Consider the following 22,164-nt stretch of genomic DNA (forward strand, 5'->3'; position numbering starts at 1 on the left):
CGGGTAATAGACTAATTTAGGGTAATTTCTTTCAAATGTTATTTTATATTCAATTGCGATAAGCAATTATATTTATATAGGTTATTAAACATTTTATAAAAATGTCTGTACAATGATATTTTTTTTAATACAAAAATATTTATTAAAAATTTAAACGCATAAGCATTCATTGTTACACAATTTTAAGAAATGTACCAAACATATCAGTAATAAATAATTTTAAAAATATCAATACAGCAATATTAATATTAAACAAAAAATAAAATTGGAATAATTACACCTCGTACGAAACTAAAGTGATCCCTCGTCATTCCGATCTTGGCACGAAAAATCAAAGTGTCTCAAAATAATAATTTTAATATGAAAGTAAGCATATTTATAAAAGCGACATAAATCAACAATAAACGTCATTCTATTTACGCACCTCAAAATTTTGTGGGTAAAATTAGACGCTAAATGTAGCAACATCGGACCAGTGAGTTTCTAACGCGGCAGTGAGGAGGTTACGTCCCAAAAAATGGGCTGTGAAAAGAATTATCACCGAAAACTGTTATGAAACGTTAATAAGCAATTAATTTAACAAAATTAATATGTTAGTGGCATTATAACAGTCGGTGCGTGCGTAGCTTAAGTAGGTAGTGATTTTTATTTTCCGACGCGATCCGTAGAATGATAGTGTTCGGTAAGAGTCTTTAATTTGTTGATGAAATAAAAAAAAATAATAATAATAAAGTAACATTACTTGCTCAACTTTTTTTTTAATTTATTATCATGAATAAAATATCGTGAGTTGAGAGTTAATTACTTAAGTTTTTTTTTTACTTTATAAAGCCTAGTGATGCGTTAAAAAAAACCGTAAATAAAGAAATAAATATCGTTAATTAAACGAGTGATTTGTTGAATTTTTATGAAGTAAACAATACTCGCATGACTGGGACGAGGTTTTCATAAAAATCAATAATGTCTGCGCACAACTTCGCTACGACGAGTTTTACGCTATGAAGTCATGGCTCGACAATGTTTCAGATTATCTTATTGTGATATAAGGTTCTTTTTTAATTACGATCGTAAGCTGAAAAAATATGATGATGTCACATTTAAAATACTTAATGTAATAAACTTTGCATGTTAAAAAACCCAAAAAAAATTCGATCTCGTTTGTCGCAATGTCGTTTGAATTAAATAAAAAAAAAAACTCGAATTTCATTTAAAATAACTTTGAAATATAATCATTTGAAATAGATACATCTAAAATAAGATACGTATTATGTATACGGTTGCGGTAAAAATATGACGCTTCCCGCCATTTCAGCTGTCAAGATGTACCGTAGTCTCTTTGATATTTTTTAACGTTTAAAAAAATTAGAGATGGGCAGAATATACCGATAACACTATTTTCGATTAAATATTTTAATTTTTATAAATTATTTTTTTTTTTTATTTAAAGTATATTTCTATAGTTAAATATTAATGCGGTATTTTTACTATAGGACCTTATAGTCATTAATTAGATAAGACTTAATTTTCACTAGAAAGTAGTGTGTTATGTAATTTCAATTGACGTCGCGTTCAGGCTTCGCAGTATGCGTAACCGCTCACATTGATTTTAATAACTGTCTAGACTTTTTGATCATTTTTTTTTTACATCTTTTAGTCACTTTATTTGTTGCGCTCACGTTAGAAACGATACATAGCATTGTGTTCACATATACGAGTTAAATGATAAGATTTATTCGCAGCCGGAGTTAAGCTAAAATAACATAATGTGTAACTGAGGGATAGTGTGTGGCGATGGATCAGTCGAGCTGAAGACTTGGAACAGTTGACATTGTGGCGATCGGGAGAAAAGACGAAAATGCGCTGGATATTTCCCGTTCCAGGTATATTTCATATATTTATTTTTATATAATACGATTGATTTTTTTTCATCAGTATTTAGTTATGAATAAATATTTGAAGAATTTATAAAGCAATTTTCAAGGATAAAAAAATGCATTACTTAATTACACACAGTCAAGCTTTCATTAATATTAAAGTTTTGTGAAATACTTTCGAGTGAGATCATATTATGAAACGATTGCTTTAAGGCCGTCAAATACAAATATAATAATTATATTAACTTGTAAACAACAATTGTTAAAAAAATAAAAACCCCGCTGAATCTCTGGTCGCGGAGTCGCTGGTTTTTGTCAGTTCTGACGTGTTTCTTTCCAAACTGATTGATATTTGATAAAAAATCAAGTACAACGCTTCTATATTGAATAAATATTTGGACTATAATAATATCTTATCGAATAATGTGAGGAGTCAATATTAATTGTCACCCTTGTTATCGAATGGTCTGCAGATGTCAAATGGCAGTCTAATAAAACTTGGCAACTCGCCAGACTTGACCTATATGTAAAATGCCGAATCAGGACTGAGAAACTGCTGAGACTCCAGCAGGCGGTACTTATTATTAAATTATGATTAGTGTAATTGAATCGATGTGATCATTGATTAGTACTAAACGATACAATACGAATCAAAAACAATAATCTAATTCAAAAGTTACATAGTTATATACCGTAAAGAAGTACATAGTAATAATAAAAAAAAAAACACACGTTAAGAACAACATGTACGAACGATGTATCATTTTCAATTTTAAAAAAAATCTATTTATAACTTGTCTTTAATAAGAACGTTCTGTTGGAGTACTGTTCCATAGTAAACAGCAGAATGCAATAACATTGGGAGATATCCTAGAGGACACCGTCACTGGATAAAGAACATAATTATGTCTTCAATATCATATCTTCCTCTTGTCTTAAGTTACACTGGCTTACTCTCTATTCGAATTGAAACGTAGCAATACAAAATGGTGACGAGTCTCATAGACGGGCTCACTAAGCCTCACCCTCGCTGTTCAAATAAAGAGAAAATATTTTTACAAGTTGCTATTTTCTATATTTCTGTCCTTTAAGCATAATGTACAAGATGTAATGTATTCATCATCATAATGTACAAGAAAGTTGGAGTATTAAGGAAATCATACGATTGTCAAAAACAGTAAAAGTAATGCAGACGTGGACTTCATCAAAGCTTTATTGCATTTTTCAGTAACAATATAAACATGTATTATGGGATAATTAGTCTCTATTTAAAATAGTTCCCTTATCGCCGGAAAATAACAATTGTCATGTTTTACAGGAAATTAAATAATGCATTATCGAGTACTCGTATGGCAGGCCGATAGTGCATATTTCAACTTGTACGATGCAATTTAATTCTTAGCTGAATGGCGTTTTACAGTTCATATATTATACATAATGTTATTAATTTACCTGAAAGGCTTAAATACGTCAGGGTTGAAATTATTTGGAAAGAGCTTCGTGGATCATTAGCTAAAGTTGTCGATTACATCTTGGGAAAAACACAAAGAATACTGGGATATATAGATATATATATATGGGTTTGGAATACCCTCCCGACCTCCGTTTTCCCCACCACCTACAATGTGGTTACCTTCAAGTATAGAGTGAATAGGCATCTTCTAGGCAAGCGCGCTCCACCTTAGACTGTATCTCACTTTCCATCAGGTGTGATAACAGTCAAGCGCTAGCCGATACATTAAAATATATATATAGGATTTTCAACTTTGTCCTTGACTTTGGGATTCATAAATTGCCAAAGTTATCCTTTGCTAGATCCTTTCTTAAAAATATTTAATTAATAAGGGATATTACTCAATACGCCACGGAAGAGAGTCGACGTGGACTACGCGGCGCTTTTTTCATTGAGCCATTGAATCCCTCAATTTAAGAATATCACTTTTAAGTAAAATCGACGTATCGGCTGCGTATTTAGTTCATGATCACATTGACATTTGAACCTTAAGATAAAAATAAAATAGCATATTAACTATAATGTATAATCTGTTATGTTGCTGTAAAACATATTATTTACTAAAACAATAATATGAACGCAATAATCTCAACAAGAAACTCAAAGTGATCTGATTTAAATATTCGACCTTTCTGACGTTTTAGGTATTCTAGATACATTTGATATTATGTTTGTTTACACACATAATTATCATAAGATGCATTTATTTCTGGCAACGTTTGATGGAAGCCACAGTGTTACATCATACACTTTTTCATTTTCATCATAACTTTTTTTTTCCATTCAATATAATTATTTATAATAGTAAATTTAAAGTAAAAAGTCTTGAACTAGCACACGATATAACAAGTGAGGTCTATGTATATTATAATATATCTTGGCTTACTTAAGCGTGAGAAAATTCAACGGTACTTGGCCGAAATTAAACCCGTGCCCTTCGCTAAGGGTTCACACATTCTATCCACTGGTCCTTCGGCCTTCAATTAAACAATAAATTAAATCGATTAAACTTAGTACATAATATTTCACATTATACGTTTCTAATATCAAAATTCTAAAAAAACGCGGCATTTGTCTGCGTTGAATCGAACAATTAAAATTATTTTTCATTGGCTAATGTAATCTTGATTTTATAAAATGTAAACAAAAGTCGTTTTCTTCTAATTTTGTAGCAACATATAATCGTATATACAAAGCATCGTAAACAATGATTTTAAATGCTCAGACATTACACAGAACCGTTTTAGGACGACAGTAAACAGAAACATTTGGACCCTATGTAAAACTCTAATATTTAAAGTTCATGATAACAATTTTATTTCACTTTTATTTGGTTATTATTTCTTTAAATACCTACTAACAATATCATTGACTCTGATGTCGCCAAATTGTTATCAAGATACGCCATTATCTATATCCTCAATATTATTAATAGATTTATTCTTAGAACGCAGACAATGCAAAGCTAATTTAATTCGTCATTATTTGATAAAAAAACGGTCGCGTCATAATTGTCATTTTGCGGGCATAAAATCGTTAGTGCAAAGATTTATCGATAAGAATACTTGCCAGCGCTACGCGCGTCCCACTTTGGCGCCATTAATAAAATAACATCATTTTATTAATGGCGACGTACACTGGACATTTTGGAGATCAAAGTTCGAATCAAACTGCCAACTGGAAATAATTTATAATATATTTATAAAACAGATAAATATGCAACTCCTATAAATTTGTTAAACAAGATTTATAAATAAATAACGTTTTTTTATAATTCGCATAGGCTCGACATAATATTTTCTTCATATTAGGTTATATTATGAATCTAACTAAAATCAAATCAAATTTCTATCTAACTTCAAAATTTACAACTTATCGTGATATTATAAATTTATGTGATTAAGAATCACATTTCGTCTCTTTCGTATTTGTGTCGATGTCACTCATGCTCAATAATTTGGCTTAATAAACACATATACAAACACGGAAAAAAAATACATTTTTATAGGTCAGAAGGTAAACAGTCATGCATTATGAGAAAAGTTTAGCATTGAATTATACTTTATAAAAAGAGTAGCGTTTGTATTATGTCAATGAATGTGAGCGGCTGGCTACTGTCTGTTCTAAAAAAGCTGCTCTAAACGTCTCTTCTTGTCTACTTCAGGTCGGTACTTGACTGACAGGGCCTAGTCGTTTTTTTCGCTGGAAAAACGCAGTACGCGTTTCCCCCACGGGAACAGTGGTGGGAATATGTGGGGCTCGTCGGTGTCCAAGGCGCCGAGTGCGCCCCGAACATCGGAATACCCACTAAAAAAGCAGCGGTACCCTTTCCGTCTTAACGAGGAGCGCCACGGGATCGCTTTCGCATGCTACCGTGACGCAAAATAAGGCCTACTCCTAATTTAAGATATACATTAAAAATCGAATCGAACTGTCTAACAATTCGTTTCAGTATATATTAAGCTACTAAATAAATTATAATATGATAAGTGTGAGTGAGAGTTTGTTATAAATCTTACCGAATGTTACCTGGGACCACAATTGACCGACTGAATTCTATTGAAATTTGGTGTAAAGGTAGATTATCGTTAAATAAGACAGTAAATTAAATTATTATAATAAATATCCACACGAGCTGGACTGAGGTCTACTTTCCGGGTTCGCACAAGTGACAGCATTTCCTCACAATGTTTTTCTTGGCCGACAAGTACGAAATGAATAATTATGAACACGGTTGGAGTTCAAGTATCTCGGCTAACCATAAAACTTGGGATACCTACATTTAAATTATTCGTAAAATAATGACGCGCGAGTACTTTATTTACTATTATATAATATATAATTATTAGTGTTAATTGTGATTATGATTCATCTCGTGCTTTACGGTGAAGGAAAACATCGTGAGGAAACCTGCATGTGTCTAATTTCACTGAAATTCTGCCATATGTGAATTCTACCAACCCGCATTGGAGCAGCGTGGTAGAATAAGCTCCAAACCTTCTCCTCAAAAAGGATGAGAAGCCTTAGCTCAGCAGTGGGATATTCACAGGCTGTTATTGTTTTAATCATATAAAATATAACTGTGCATATAAAGTCGAGAAAATCGCATGACGCGTGACTTTTTTATTATTATTAATTTGTTTATGCATTCTACTCTTACAGTCATCGTAATATAGCATTGATTAATGCAAGTCATTAATTATCATTGGAAGACCGTTTTTTTTATTTGTCTTATATTATTGTTCCTGAATATCAAATAGGCTTCTAGAGAATAAATAAAAGAATGCGTTAAGTAAGAAAAGGAAAAACATTTCGCTCTTATTTAATGTACTTTGTAATTTTTTCCAGTTCTCCTCATGTCCTGGTTCGGAGTGGAGCAAGTAAAAGGGAACTCCTGCATCAGGACTGGTAATACGCGGGATATTAAGCCTGTGTCAAATGTCACGTGTGGACGTAACTAGCTGTCAAAATGTTTAGCATTGTGTGTTGTGGATGTCGATATCGGTATTTTATTAAAATGCATCATTTTCTTTTGTAAAAACATTTATGTTTTTTTAAATCAGTAATGTTTTATTAATGCTATGAAGGTTTTAGTTGTTTTCCTTTTTTTTTAATTATATACTTAGCTCATATTTTATGATTGGAAGCCTAACAGTTATATTTGTTGTAACTCGACAAAATAGAATCGTCAAGATTATCGATATCGATGTCACTAAACGGATCGTTTGTTTGTGTTTGAGTGTCCATAGGAATGCGTGTTAAATGTTTAAAAGGAATGACTAAATTGTTTGCATGTTGTATTTTCTTCCTCCTAAATTCCAGACACTGCAGAATTGGTATTTCGTTACACTCAAACATGTTCCCTGCGAATAACTGAACGTCACCTGTAACGGTTTCATTATTAAATCAGTTTCAAATTTCAAATTCATTATAATCTGATATATAAGCGCTACGTCGCGTACAAAAAATGTAGTTAAAATCATTTTTATAATTTTAAATGATTCATGAATTATAAGTAAATATATTAAATTTTAACGACATTTATATATATTTTTTTTAAATAGCATAAACAAAGACTAATGTCTATGGTCTTTTTTCAATTCAGTTATTCACAGTAACGTCTCCTTCTTCCGTAAGAACTCTATTAGTGTAGTGTGTGTTTTTTTCAGTTTTTTTTTTTCTTTTTTACTAATTGAAGCATGGATTTTCAGCATTGTGGACACTAAGTCTGAGTCCTCTTGTTCAGGCGGAATGCCAAAGTAAGTACTTATATCCTTTGAATAAAACCGCTAAGCTAAATTCCAGCAATCGCAGAACAGGTCCCTGTTCAGCTATCGTCGACTAAATTCGAAATATCGTAGCTGAAGACTGAAGTTATATTATAAAAAAATGGCTTCGCTATTAATAACGATAATTACATTCACGATAAAATGTTTGAAAATCATCAGCAGAAAAGTACGTACGAAATGAATGCAAAACCTGAACTTGTTACACGTATTACTAATTTAGTCGACGATATGCTTTAAGCATCGCTTGTATACCCTGAGCTATGTAATACTCGGACAAAGATGTGCTTAGCGAAAAAACAAATGACGACTGTTTTTCATAGACGGTTCTAACTTATCAACTTCACCGCTTCCCTTCTAATGTTTTCAATATCATGAACCATTTTCTATTTATGTATTTTTAATGTAAAATGAAATGCACTTAGTAAAATTAACTTCAATAAAATAAAAAACGAATATAAAGTATGTACTGTCTTTATATAAACTAAACTAAAGAGAGCTACACACGAGTAGACTTATGGCGGGCCAGTCGTGTGTAATAACGGATGCCTACGTCTTTTTACTGCAACACGATTGTGCCAAACAGATTTGCGCAGACAGGTCGGTGCGGTATTTTATTTATAAAGTAAAGTAACTTCTGCTAAAAGTTCGAAGCATATATCGTGACTATAGAATTACTAAAAAAATGAGTTTATGTGCCTCACGCGACTTAACAAATTAAGTAAGTAAATTCAATCCCGTGCCACTTATTAACTAATTATATAATAACTTATTTTATTGTACAATCATACCTACAACTACTATTGTATACGATTTATTCTAGAACAGTACTAGTGGAATATGTAAACAGCAAACTTAGAGACCGTTGTTAGTAATACATTGCTTTATCACATGACCATTTGATATAACATTGCAGTTTCGTTTTGCCGACTCTATTGCAGTTATATACTAAACAAACACATCGGTAAATTAATTTGACGTAACTCGCAGTGTAGCAAACTGTCACACGTGTGACATTAAAAAGTGACAAATATTTCAATCCTGTCAAATTACTTTAGTACGTGTTTATTGTAATTATTTAGACTATAATTATAATTCTTTGAATTCGTGTCAAAGTGCTATATAATGCAGGCGCTCGTGTGTTCTATAAAGCCCGCGTCGTTAGCAAGTCAACCTCGGGAACTTTTTTTCTTTGCGTCAACAAAGATTGCTATTTCTATACGAAAAAACGCTCAACGAAAAGTTCGTGCGGCTGTTATTAAAAGTCTATTAGAGTGCTATTCATATGTAAGAAGTCCTTGCGTTTGTTTGTTTGTTTGTGGTATCTTGTCGGACGAGAAACAATTTCGACTTGCAGCTTATCGATATAATAGGTTTACGATAGTTACGCTGCGTATGGCACATCACTTAAGCCAATTATCGAGTTTTTATCTCTTTTAAAGTACGCGGATAACATGCACTGATATTGTTTCCGTGTTACACGTAGGCCCTAAACTTCTATTTTTTTCCATTTAATGTTTGTTAACATAAGTTATTCGATTCTGATCATTTAATACAAAAAATACAGCGATGAAATTTCATTTACCGATTAAAACGAATTTCGAGCAAAACCATAGACTTAGACTAGTGATGTGTAACATTATGACGTTACCTACCGCATATATTTTAAACAGATTAATTCAATTAAAACAATGAAAGCGAATCACAATAAGTCTAAGTTTACAGCGCAGGTATGTATGTATGTATGTACTCGTAGACCTCCACACGCTCGCGTGACTAGGTCATCTGAGTTCTGCATGTGGGCTGGTGCCGCATTATGAATCTCGGTCTAAGAAATCTGGCACAAAAGGCCGTGTAATGCATGATTAAAATTTATATATTATAATGTATATACTTACGTTACCACAGACGGACAAAATTACAGTAGAATACATTACAGTGTGTTGTGTTCTCTCATCGCAGTCTCGACTTGTAAGAAGTGTTTTACTTTTTTATAATATATAATATATATATATATATACATATGTTATATGTTTACATATTATATTGGTGTCAGATTTGATGAAATTTAATATGAAATATAAAACACTGTTTACAACTTAGGACTGTTCAAGTTTGAAGCTTATTTGCTTAGACGAGGCTTGTACGCAATACCTACTCTCTACAAACTTGTCTTAGTTGTATGTATCATGACAATAACGTTCATCCGCATCAACACATCTTTAAGTAACCCGTACTCACTAAAGTTGTACTCCTGAACTTCCTCGTTGGTCTAGTCGATAACGACTTCTTTGCTATCTAAAAGATTCCGAGGTCATGGTCTCGAATCTCGAATCATCGTCGTGACTAGAATCGGCGAGGAGCACACTATTCCCTTACGTTATTTATCAGAGACATCAAAGATTCCTCGATAAATAAGAAAGGAGAGTTAGTTAATAATAATAATACAAGAACTTACGACTAATATTTGAAAATAATTGTATGATATTCAACATTGCGTGCTTCGATTTCACAGCTAACGTTGTGAAAATTTCATTGAATTCACTGCAGCGCTTAAGTCAATTCGCTATTACATTAAAAAAACACAATTGAACACGACCAAAGATATGAATTTTTTGCGTCATGTAATTGAAAAGTTACATTGTACATTGCTTTCATATTAGACCATGAAATTCGTCATAGCAGAAGCTTCAACCAAACACAATTATCATTACAATATCTGGCTTAAAAGTATTATCATTCTGAAGCCTCAATAGCTCGATAGAAGGGTTCAGTGACGTGAAAATCGCAAGGTCGAATCTGGTCATTGAGCTTTGTCATCTCCATAAACAAGCTTTACTTATAATTGGAGGGGAGTATAGGAAACAGGCAAAGTGTAATGTGTGTGTTTGCCTTTAACAGCCCGCACGATATACTGTTATGAGTGTGACAGCTGGACGGACGCGCGATGCAAGGACCCCTTCAACTACACCGCTCTGCCGCGAGACCAGCCGCCGCTGCAGACGTGCAACGGCTGCTGTGTCAAGATGGTTCGCTATTCCAAAAGCCGTGAGTACAGATTATCTTTTAAAAATCGATTCAATTTTTTTTACTGTTTATAAGTGGACACCAGACGTAGACATTAGCGATGTGGAATATTACCATTATCTCCCTTAAACGTACTTCGGTTAGTATTTCTATGAGACTATTTTTTTATCTCAGATTACGAGTTTCTGAAATATGTAGATACTATTCATTAACTAGTTAATATCCCACAGCTGAGCTAAGGGATTCTCTAGAAGTGGTGCTTTAGTATAATTTGTCTCCAATTATTACCAATTACATTGTCTCACACACTTTTTCTAATAATTTCATTCGCGAAGTAACTGAAACAGTTCCCGGAATTGGTAGGTAGCGCTAGTAACGCCGCTGATGTATCCTTGCAGCGTACGAGGTCGTCCGGCGCACGTGCACGTCGCAGCTCCAGATAAACCTGTTCATGGTGGATCACGTTTGCATGATGGAAAGTACAGGCACTGGTCACATGTGTTTCTGCGAGGAGGACATGTGCAACGGCGCATCGACTGTCGACATCACGCTGGCGTTGACAGCACTAGTCTTGTTAGCATGTGCATGTTGCAGGTGAAGTAGGACGCTAGTTACCGCTAGAGGGCGTCGATCGATCTATCGACATTTCCTTACATGTTGGTGACAACCCGTTTTTCGATAAACTTTTGATTCGTGGTTATGCAAGCGAGATGCACGAATCAAAATATCGATCGACTCGATGGCGCAACCCTAGTTATTTAATTACTATCTTCGTCCAATTGTAGTCTGTAGTATAGTTTTTGGAGGTGCTTAGTTTTCACAGCGCAGTATTAAAATTTAGCCGGAAGCGTTTATCTAACAATTTTTCTAATAACATTTCATTAAGTTCATAGAAACCATTAAATCTAAACTACCCGACACACGCGGCGTACTCAAAATGTCTTCGAGCCGCTGAACATTGCGGGCTCTTTTACAAGTAACTTAAGTTCTTCGACTTCCATTTCTGTACAACTGAGGACGCAGTGAGGTTGAGTGCAGCCAGTGCTCACGTCACGATATATACCCTGTTCGTGTTTTGGTATTGGTACAAATTGTTGAAGTGTAAGAAGTTGTAGTCGTTGGAGTGCTGCCATTTTGATTACGCCTATGGATGGGTTAAAAAAAACATGCAAAATCACCCGAGCTGTCTTTATAAAATATTTCGTGTAACAGAAGCCCCATCACCCCCATCGAAAACACATTTGTGAAAACTAAACGCTTAAATTATTTTCATCTAAATTTCCGATATTACGCTAATGTAAAAACGACTATAAGTATCATATAATAAAAAATCTTAATTGATTTGAAAAATATTTCAAACTTTTAGCGTGTAAATAGTGCTGTCATATAGTGATGTGACTGATTATTATCGATAACTGATACTTCGCGACGCTTCTAACTTACTGGTCCAATTTTTAGACCAACTTGAATTTGCTCATAGACGCACTTTATAGACGTGAAGCACTATGTAGGTAGACATAAACGATAAAAATTTCGAAGCGACGAGGACTAGCGAGAACTGCCTGAGAATTAGTTGGATAATAAGGCCATAGGTTAGGTTCCAAGAATAGTTTCAAAGGTGATATAGAAATTATAAATTTCGTTATAATGTGAGAATAAATTCGTGATCCATTAGTATTTCGATGTAGAATTTATATTTTGTAAAGGAAATGTATTCAGAAACGTAGCTATTGTGACAAACCAGGGCTGCCACGTTTACAAATTTGAATATTCCCCCAAATGTTGGTACATGAGTCGTGTCGGCGGTTTTCGAGGAACGAAACGCCTTTTTGAACTATCTGTCAACTACCTTTCGATACACGTCCACGGCGTTGCATTGATAATCATATAATCTCATACATTGGAAGAAGAATAATTGCCTTTCTGTTATCAAACAAAATACGATTATATCGAGTTTAATACAGTTATTTGAATATAAAGTAAATAGCATGAGAATAGTTAATTGTGTCGTACTCCAGTTTCGTAAATTATGTCTCAAATTTATCAGCATCTTTCGTCTTATAAAAACACATTTACCGTTTAATTAGTCTATAAAAAAGTAATGAGTTTTATAGTTTTACAACTATTACTGTCTTAACTGTTTATCACTAATGTAAAACTATTTCGTATTTTGAATATTCAACAATATTACGTCATTGACGTCGTGCGTCATGGTGGGCTAGAACGTTAGCGTCACCGCAGGACGATTCCAATTACTAAAAATCGATTTTAGATAAAAATATTTTTACATTTAATTCCTATTATTTCGAAATTTTATAATTCGTTAATAAATTTAATCTGTGTACATTTCCTTTACGCGGATTATCGAGTGAGATGCAGATTTATTGTCTCTCGGTTCAACTGCGTTTTGTACCTAAGAAAGTACAAACATAATATTATAATGAACAATATGTTAAGGTACCGAAGGCGCCACCGTGATCAGTGATACACCCTATTAATATACGCAATAAGACGAGTGCAGTATGTTTCTATTGATATCGTAATTGAGTTAATGCGTTGCGAACCTTATCGTTAGGCTAGGTTTAGGTAAATGAAGTGCTAGATCCTAGTTGAGGCGACGCGTACAATGACCTCATGATATTATAATTAATGATAAATTAATCTAGGAACATAAACACCAAATAACTTTAATCGTTAATATCGTATGTAGATAAATTAATTCGTTAAGTTTATCCTTTAGTTTTGTTTTTATAATATATCATAAATTATATTGTAAATTACGAAAATATACCATTAACGTAATAGTATATTTAATATAGTTAACTTCCTTCTTATAACGTAAGCGGTTATATGTAATATATATATATATATATATAATTTGTTTTCGTAAATCTTAATGTAAATCATAAATCTAGGCTGAATTAACGCGCTGCAAAATGAATCGAACTTTTTTAATCGATATCATGGAAGCTCTACGCTTTGTAACATATGTTCAGCGACACGCGGTCAACGGAGAAATATTTTTCTCGTTTATTTGTACTGATATAGGAATATTAATTATAAATATTTATCAAAACAAAAGAAGATAATGAGATAATTGTGATTATGACATGAATCATTTTATATAAAAAAATACTAAGGTATTAAGCGACTGCCATACATATGTGTCGGCCAGGAACAAAAGTTTTCGATTCGTCGATTATGTGACCATAGATTAAGCAGATATTGCTAGCCGTAGAGGAGTTTTTGCCATTAAAACATTTTACATAAAATATTTAATTAATTTATGACAATATATTTGTATCGACAAATTATATTTATAAACAAAAAAAACAGTTCATGTTTTACAATTAAATAGCTAAATTATACGAGTTTTAAATATATTAAAGAAGCATTGCATGTTCAGTTCGAATTAAGTAATAAAGGTGACCGTAGCATGAACACTGCACCGTAGTTGGGCTGCCTCTCGGCACTTTGTAAGCAGGTCTGCCAACATCACGAAGCTAGCCCTACATGTCAAAAAGATATTCACAAGGAAGATACAGTCATATAACGTCTAGACTTACGATTCATTTATAACTTTATATTTCCTGGATTAAAAATAATCAACCATTTCATTTTTTTAATATTTTGTATTCTGTTTGAGTCGTTTTCAAACAGACGCACATAAAATAGTGGGGACACGACTAAAACTGCGGGTAATTATTAAAAATATGTAAATATTATTATGTTGGCAGACCTACATTTATAAATCTGACAGCTAACATTTTCTAATAGTTGTCACTGTAACAAATATAACACGAGTACAATAGCGTTACTTGAAAACGTTAAAAAATAACTACATTATAATTCAAACGTTATTTTTGTATTTTTTGTTAATTTTTTATGACTTTATCAAAGTTTATACCGTAACAAGTGCGCTCGTGTACACACAATTTATTTTAATAATATTATAGATATACTTTAAAATTGTTAACAATAACTTAAACTTAATTCGCTTTAATTTATCAATTAGTACTAACTAATAGTCTAAGAATGTATCGTTGAAATATGTTTTTTCTTTAAGTTTTTTGTGCTGCCAGTTATTAAATCAAAATACTAGCAATAAGTTTAAAAAAAAGTCTTTAAAAGCTTTCGAAGCTTGCTTTTCGAACTAATTCATACAGATAATACTATAGAACTCGGCTTCGTCTCCTCAAATAATCAAAAAAGGATATTTCAACAAATATTTTCCAATACAATTTCCTCTTCACTTTGCGATTGCATATCACGCATAGAAGTTTAGCTGTTTCTAAATTTTATAGGCTATTAGAATAACATATCTTTCGCATTTGGCATGTGCCACGCGAATGAACTAAGGACCTAGGCGACCTAGTATTAAGCATGTATTCGGACGATTCAATAACAAAAAACGTAGCCATAACGATTTTTCCATTAAAACTTATAATTCCATTAATGTATTATAGACACCGAATGGGTTATGTACTGTCTCTGTCACGCATATCTTAACGTAACTAGTGGAAGGGAATATAACCGTCGTACTGTAGTAGACACAAACAAGACATGACCCAGCGAATTGTTTCTAGGACTTATTAGAAATTACTTCTCTATGACATCAAATCACGTAAACTTTACCCTCGATCACCTGTAGGAAAATGGTTTTGGCTACGTCTGTACATTTTCATTGATTTAAACAATAAAAGGATATATTTTTAATAACAAAATTACTAAGCCTCTTTAAACAATAATACAAAAGTTATTGAGTACGTTTTTCTTCTAACGGAATGTAAATTGCACTTACTCACTTACTCAACCAGCTGACCGCTTTAAGGTGAACATGTTACCACCAGATATGTCGACTGTTTTATACTTTGAGCTTCGGAATATGCGGCTTAATATAATACTCCAATCATAAAATAGACAAAACGAAAGCGCAGTTACATTTTAAAAGTAACCCTATTATGAGTTATATGTAATTAAGTGAAGTTCATTTAACATTTGGGCATTCTCTGTGTACTGCATATTAATAAGGTAATTTCACAAGCTGTGTTTTCTGGTTTCTCATACATATATAAGCTACCTATGTAATATTCTAATACTACATACCTTGGTCGCAATTTCCGAAGATCAAATGTTGGAAACAATGTGACCTGTTTGTGAATATTTTCACGTGTCATTCGTTGATCTGAAATGAACAAATCCCAAATAATTAGAGCCGTCTACGTTTATATTTTACATTTAGAATACTTCTTAAATGATTTGTTAGTCTTCACTTAGAACAGAGCTTTCTTATGACATGACTTGCGTCGGGTTCGTGTATTATTTTGTCATAGATTAATTTTACGACATAGGGCTTCCTGTAACTTTCCAAATGAGTCTAAATTATATTTGTTAGTTTATTTTATAAAGTTTACATTTTCAACGACTTAATTAACTTGTATTTTAGTAACATGCAGTATCAACTAAACCTTCTATAAGATTTATATTACGAATGCATTAAGTAACTTTAAATCTATCATTTTAATACATTAAGATAATTTAATCTAAATATTTGGGATTGTAACGAACAAATAATGTAATGTAATGTCACTTTATAAGTAAGGAGCTGACTTATTTAGCATTATATAAATAGTGTTCGATAAATAAGTTCCCTATCATCACTTATGAAGTATAATTACAAGCTGAAGTTCAAATATATGTATATTTATAACAATTTTGTATTGTTTTATAACGTTGCGTAACGTTAATTATATTTCTTTATACCACAGTCGGCGTTACGACTGTGTCAGTAATTTTATAACCATGTTACATTTATAACATTACAAGTTTATTTAAATGTAATTAATTAATTGTTATGTAATTATAAATTAGTGTATTTAATTTTGTTACAAAATATTATAAATAATGATGAATCTATTTTCACTTAATATATATTTTTCAAAAAGTGCTTATTGTATTAAAATATTGTTAATTTTTAAGTTGGTTTTCAATAACATTGTATAGTATGGTTTATCTCGTTATATACTTAGTTATATTTCGTTGTGGATACTTTATATATACGTTAATAATAAGAACCTTCCATACAAGCAATAATTTTAACTATTACTAGCAAATATGTGTAAATCCTTCTATGCACTGTTTTTATTATATTTGTTTCGTTCGAAATTAATGTTGCTATTTATAAAAAGCCAGAATATATGTTTGAAATGTGAAAAGTCAATTAATTTGTAATTATATTAATAATTCGTTTAAACAAAAGTTATTGAATTTAACGACTAAACACACTTATCCGCAATTGAAAAAATTATTTATAATTTGTAAAAGAACAAATATTCAACCACTAAACGGTGCAGTGATTAAGTGTAGTTAGTCCCATTTAATTTCATTAAAATGTAAATAGAAAAATACAAACGATGTACAGACGATGTGGATTTGTCTCAAGCTACAACGCTGACAATAAAAAACAGTGCAGTATTATTTCTTGTAATTCGGACATATCTTATCACGTTTTCCTTGGCAGATAAAAAAAAATAAAATACTTTTTAACTAAATTTAAAAAATGACCACTTTATTTTTTTATGACAATTGTTTTATACTCTTATTAATTAATATTTTTAAAATATGCACAATTGATTAATCCGAAAAACTGTACTTATTTGTTTTTTTTTTCAGCTTGTATTATGCCGTCAGTACACATACATAGCAATAATTATAATAGAACAAAATATATTATGAATACTTACAAATAGACACTGGACAGTACTTTAAAATAAGATTACCTGCCTGCATGGCTTAATGACAGTAGTTCAAAAATAAAACGCAATAATTAAATGACAGTGTGCGGAGTCAGTCTCTATATTGATATAATACAGTTTGGCGGCATTTTGACGAGTGTCTTGCCTGTTACTGGCTACCTAACATAGTTATCAAAATTGAAAATGAAGGTCCTTAATTTCGATTATATTTTTTTATCTGCTATGGTCATGTAATATTCAATGCAATTTTTTTTTAATTATTAAAGTGCCATATTTATAGATATTGTTACCGTATTTGTTTTATTTACAAACCTCAACACCTAAATACCTCATTATTACAAACCATAGAGTTCATGATAGGCGCAGCATTATTATTGTGTGTTGTTTTAAGATTCCAAATATTATGTAATAACTCTCGTGTGTTTACTTTTGTGGTTCGTAAACTGTTTTGATTGTCTTAGTACTGACATCAGACAATATTCTTTATTTAAACATAACCGATATTGTCTGTAACCTGTTTTTTGGAGAAATTCTCAGTAGCAGCCCGGAGCCTGGAAGATCATAGTGCTTCCACTCTTAAAACACATAAATCTTGCACTTAAACTCTTTCCAGCCCTGTCGAATTTACTTCAGGTATGAAATGAGGGATGACCAGAGCACTTGGCTTTTCATTCATTGTAGGACATCGGCCACGTTATATTGTTATTTTTTTATTATTACCACAGTAAGTCTAATCTCGGGCGTGTTTTTAACTTTTATTACTGTAAGAGCAAAAGACATAGACCCTTAGACAAGAAAAAGTTACTTGTGAATGTTTGGTGGACTAGCGCCAGTGTCATTCACTACAGCTTTCTAAAATCTGGCCAAACGATTACGGCGGATATCTATTGTCAGCAACTGCAAACCTTGAACGAAGAGATTGGTCAATCACTCTAGGCTACTGCTGCTTCACCACAACGCAAGACCACACGCTGCACAACAAACAACCACTAAGTTAGATGACCTACAATTGGAATGTCTGCGACCAGGGATCAATGAACTAACTATGAGATGGCAAAAGTGCATAGATAACCACGGTGCATACTTTGATTAATTAAATATCTTTTACAAAAAAAAAAAATTGACTTTATACTCCTCCCGTACAAAACGCCAGTTTTATATGTAAGGAGCTAATATTGCGTAAGGATTAGTCATGTTCCCAACAAGCTCTGCCTGTAAACATCTGCACTGCACATATTAACCACGATATTTGAAATGTTACATCGCTTGTGACTGGAATTACTACACAGGTGCAAAATACGTATGTTGGAATTATTTTAGGCCGCGCCGTTTTATACATAATTGATTTCATTGTAAATATACCGGATTTTATATCTCGTCTTGAACTACAGTTACTTGGTAAATTTCATGATGATCGGTTGAATAGTGTTAAACTCAACGCTACGACCAACGCGTATATAATTTAGAATAACCTAATATTTATTGAAGTTAATTTGATTATAAATTTTGTTTTAATGTTATTTAATTTCGTGATATGATTTTTACAACTACCGACATTATAATGATTTAAATTTTGTATAAATAGCGATGTATTTACAATGAACGATCATAATTATTGTTGAGCAGGGTGTTTACTCTGCCTGTTTAATAAATATTGTTATAACCACACAACACTTTTTTCGCTATCCTGGCACACCTTCCGTTTCAATAGAAAACAAAATTGACATTCGCATTTATATTACTTAGGATGAATACATAGTCGAGACTTGAACGAGAGAGTCATGTCATACTACATTTCGAATTGATTGAGTAGAAATAAAACAAACCTTTTCGTATAATAATGTTTTAATGCTGTATGTCACACCTGAAAATATTTTTCTATTTTTTTTATATATATCGTTTTTCGATTACATTTACATAATCATTTTATATACATATACGTCGGGTATATATTTATATACATATACATGAGACTATATAGGTGATAACTTGGAATTACATTTAAAATCATGATTATTTATCTGTTTAATTATACACTAGCGACATCTACCGGCTTTGAGCCTCTTAAAAGTAATTGTCATTGAGTTGCCAGAAGAAAAGTTATATACATATACATAAGTTTGGTTACAGTAAATACATACATTTATTTTAAGGAAATCACTGAAAATTATTGATTAAAAAAATATGATAAACTTATCGAAATGTATTCACTGCCTCTTTGTACATGTTTAAAACCTGCAATTTAATTTCCACTTTGGTTGTATCCAAGAGCCATTACTGCTGATATTTCCAGTTTATCAGTAACTGACAATATTTCACTGTAGATTTGTATCAGTTGTGTCTGTTAAGTGCACGTCATGTACTGACGCGTGATGTGTACAGACAACAAGTACAGTAACAGCCTGTGAATGTCCCACTGCTGGGCTAAGGCCACCCTTTTTGAGGAGAAGGTGGAATACACATGCGGCAGAATTTCAGTGAAATTGGACACATTCAGGTTTCCTCACGAGGTTTTCCTTCACCGTAAAGCACGAGATGAATTATAATCGCAAATTAAGCACATTAAAATTCAGTGGTGCTTGCCCGGGTTTGAACCCACGATCATCGGTTAAGATTCACGCGTTCTCACCACTCCATCTCGGCACAGACAGCAAGACAGACAAAATATTGTATTACTTATATTTGGATAATAACTGTTATAGCAATACACTTAAAAAAATCTAATTAAAGCTTTGTACATACTAAATAAGACCTTACATAAGTACATTGTAATCCACCTTTAAATTTCTGTATAAACAATGATCCGCTCCAACACATAAGTCCCAACAATAATAGTACAAATGTACAAATAAAATAACAACATAACCCTTATGATTACTCTTGTCTGTTTGTCCGTACTTTTTTTTAGACAAGCGCGCTTATACTATATATATATATATATATATATATATATATATATATATATATATATATATATATATACACAAATATAGTAGTTATAAACAGACGAAACATTTGTTTGCTTTTATATATATACATATATAAGTATGTTGATATTTAAATTTCAGTGATTTTATTTAATTACAAACAAATCGAATTGGTCAATTACACTGTATATAAATATTACAATTAGTTTAATAGTTTCTAGTGAACAATGAACACGCGACGTGGTAACTTACATATAAAATGGACGAAGGCAACATAAAAAAAAAACATCTCGTTTTACATATTTCGAATATGTTTATAATATATTACTGTTACAATCTTAACGCATTCCCGGTCAAAAATATTTTAGAACGCTGGCAACACTGTCTAAGTTGGTTTTCACTAATGACATATACCCTATTCCAATTGAAGAAGGATTATAAACAAACCTTTTCTAATTATTTCTTTTTATAATATTTTTCTATATATCTACTGTAGAATAACATAGTTTTCACTCATCATCATTAAACGATTCAAAATTTGAAACCGAATAATCTCATATCATGTGTCATCTACTTTATACGTGACATTGGCAGAATATCTTGCGCTCAAATAGCGTAGATACGCGCCAGAAAAGGGAAAAAAAAACAAACAAACCTTAGATTTACATATTATGGACTACAAACAGATATTTTTTAATTTACATATTTATTTAATACAATAACACTTCACTACTTGGATATATACGCTTTAATTTATTTCCTGAGTTTCGAGAAAAACTTCGCTGATTTTTAATTGATTTCGACCAATGATATCGCGTCAATTTGCTCTCAATATGACATGACGTGTATGTTTGTCTTTTCTCCTCTTGTGGTTGGAATAGGCTATGAGTTGTTCGTTTTATTGGTGTAAGCGTGTTGCGTTGTCCTTTCACTGAGATATATTACACTACACTGCACAGGGTCTATTTTTATGATCCGACTGTATACATGCTGTCAGATGGCACGCTTACAGAAATAAAACTAACCTGAACTAATCCGTGTTAGTCATAACTACATTGGATTAATTTTGTCGGTCAAAAGTTGTTTTGACTAAAATAACGTAAATTGCGTAGGCCCATTGCTGGCTTCGGAGTCGATAAGGGTTGTACGGAGACAACTCATAATTAAAAAAAAAAAACAAATAAATATCGCTCCAATTATCTGGGCCTTTTTCTAGACGTAGTAGTAACAGCCTGTTAATGTCCCACTGCTGGGCTAAGGCCTCCTCTCCCTTTTGAGGAGAAGGTTTGGAGCTTATTCTACCACGCTGCTCCAATGCGGATTGGTAGAATACACATGTGGCATAATTTCAATGAAATTAGACACATGCAGGTTTCCTCACGATGTTTTCCTTCACCGTCAAGCACGAGATGAATTATAAACACAAATTAAGCACATGATAATTCAGTGGTGCTTGCCCGGGTTTGAACCCACGATCATCGGTTAAGATGTACGCGTTCTAACCACTAGGCCATCTCGGCTTTCTAGACGTATCAAATAAAAGTAATAGTAAAAACTTGACAAGCGTCACCTGTCAAACTCCGAACGCGGACGCATTTTTAAGTTTAAGCTTAGAACTTACGAACTCATTAGTGCATTTAAGTAACGCTTCGTGACGTCTTTAGTGACGTATAAACAAACAAGGTGTGATCGCGGTCGAAACTCGAATATAATTAATATATAAAATGTTTACAAAAAACAGTTTTAAATAATTATTAAGTATATTTGTTTATTTTATTTTTT

The 22,164-nt window shown here is 32.2% G+C and overlaps 2 protein-coding genes across 5 annotated transcripts in view; one reads left to right on the forward strand and one right to left on the reverse strand.

Annotated features, from left to right (window-relative positions):
- LOC126779294 (aldo-keto reductase AKR2E4-like) overlaps window positions 1–22,164 on the reverse strand; it is a 66,062-nt gene that overhangs the window by 12,126 nt on the left and 31,772 nt on the right. The gene's annotated exons all lie outside the window — the stretch shown is intronic.
- Window positions 489–17,744, forward strand: LOC126779305 (protein quiver). Of its 4 annotated transcripts, none has more exons than XM_050503302.1 (6): window positions 489–631; window positions 1,740–1,880; window positions 6,736–6,795; window positions 7,599–7,646; window positions 10,575–10,721; window positions 11,099–17,744. In XM_050503302.1, exons 2-6 carry the CDS (start codon window positions 1,856–1,858, stop codon window positions 11,296–11,298), a joined length of 480 nt encoding a protein of 159 aa, XP_050359259.1. In that variant the 5' UTR covers window positions 489–631; window positions 1,740–1,855; the 3' UTR covers window positions 11,299–17,744. The 4 variants fall into 4 exon arrangements, with proteins under 4 accessions (XP_050359259.1, XP_050359256.1, XP_050359260.1 ...); XM_050503299.1 differs by having other exon boundaries at window positions 495–682; XM_050503303.1 differs by lacking the exon at window positions 7,599–7,646 and having other exon boundaries at window positions 495–682.

The sequence above is a fragment of the Nymphalis io genome, chromosome 28 (assembly GCF_905147045.1).
Source record: "Nymphalis io chromosome 28, ilAglIoxx1.1, whole genome shotgun sequence".
NCBI classification, from domain to species: domain Eukaryota; kingdom Metazoa; phylum Arthropoda; class Insecta; order Lepidoptera; family Nymphalidae; genus Nymphalis; species Nymphalis io.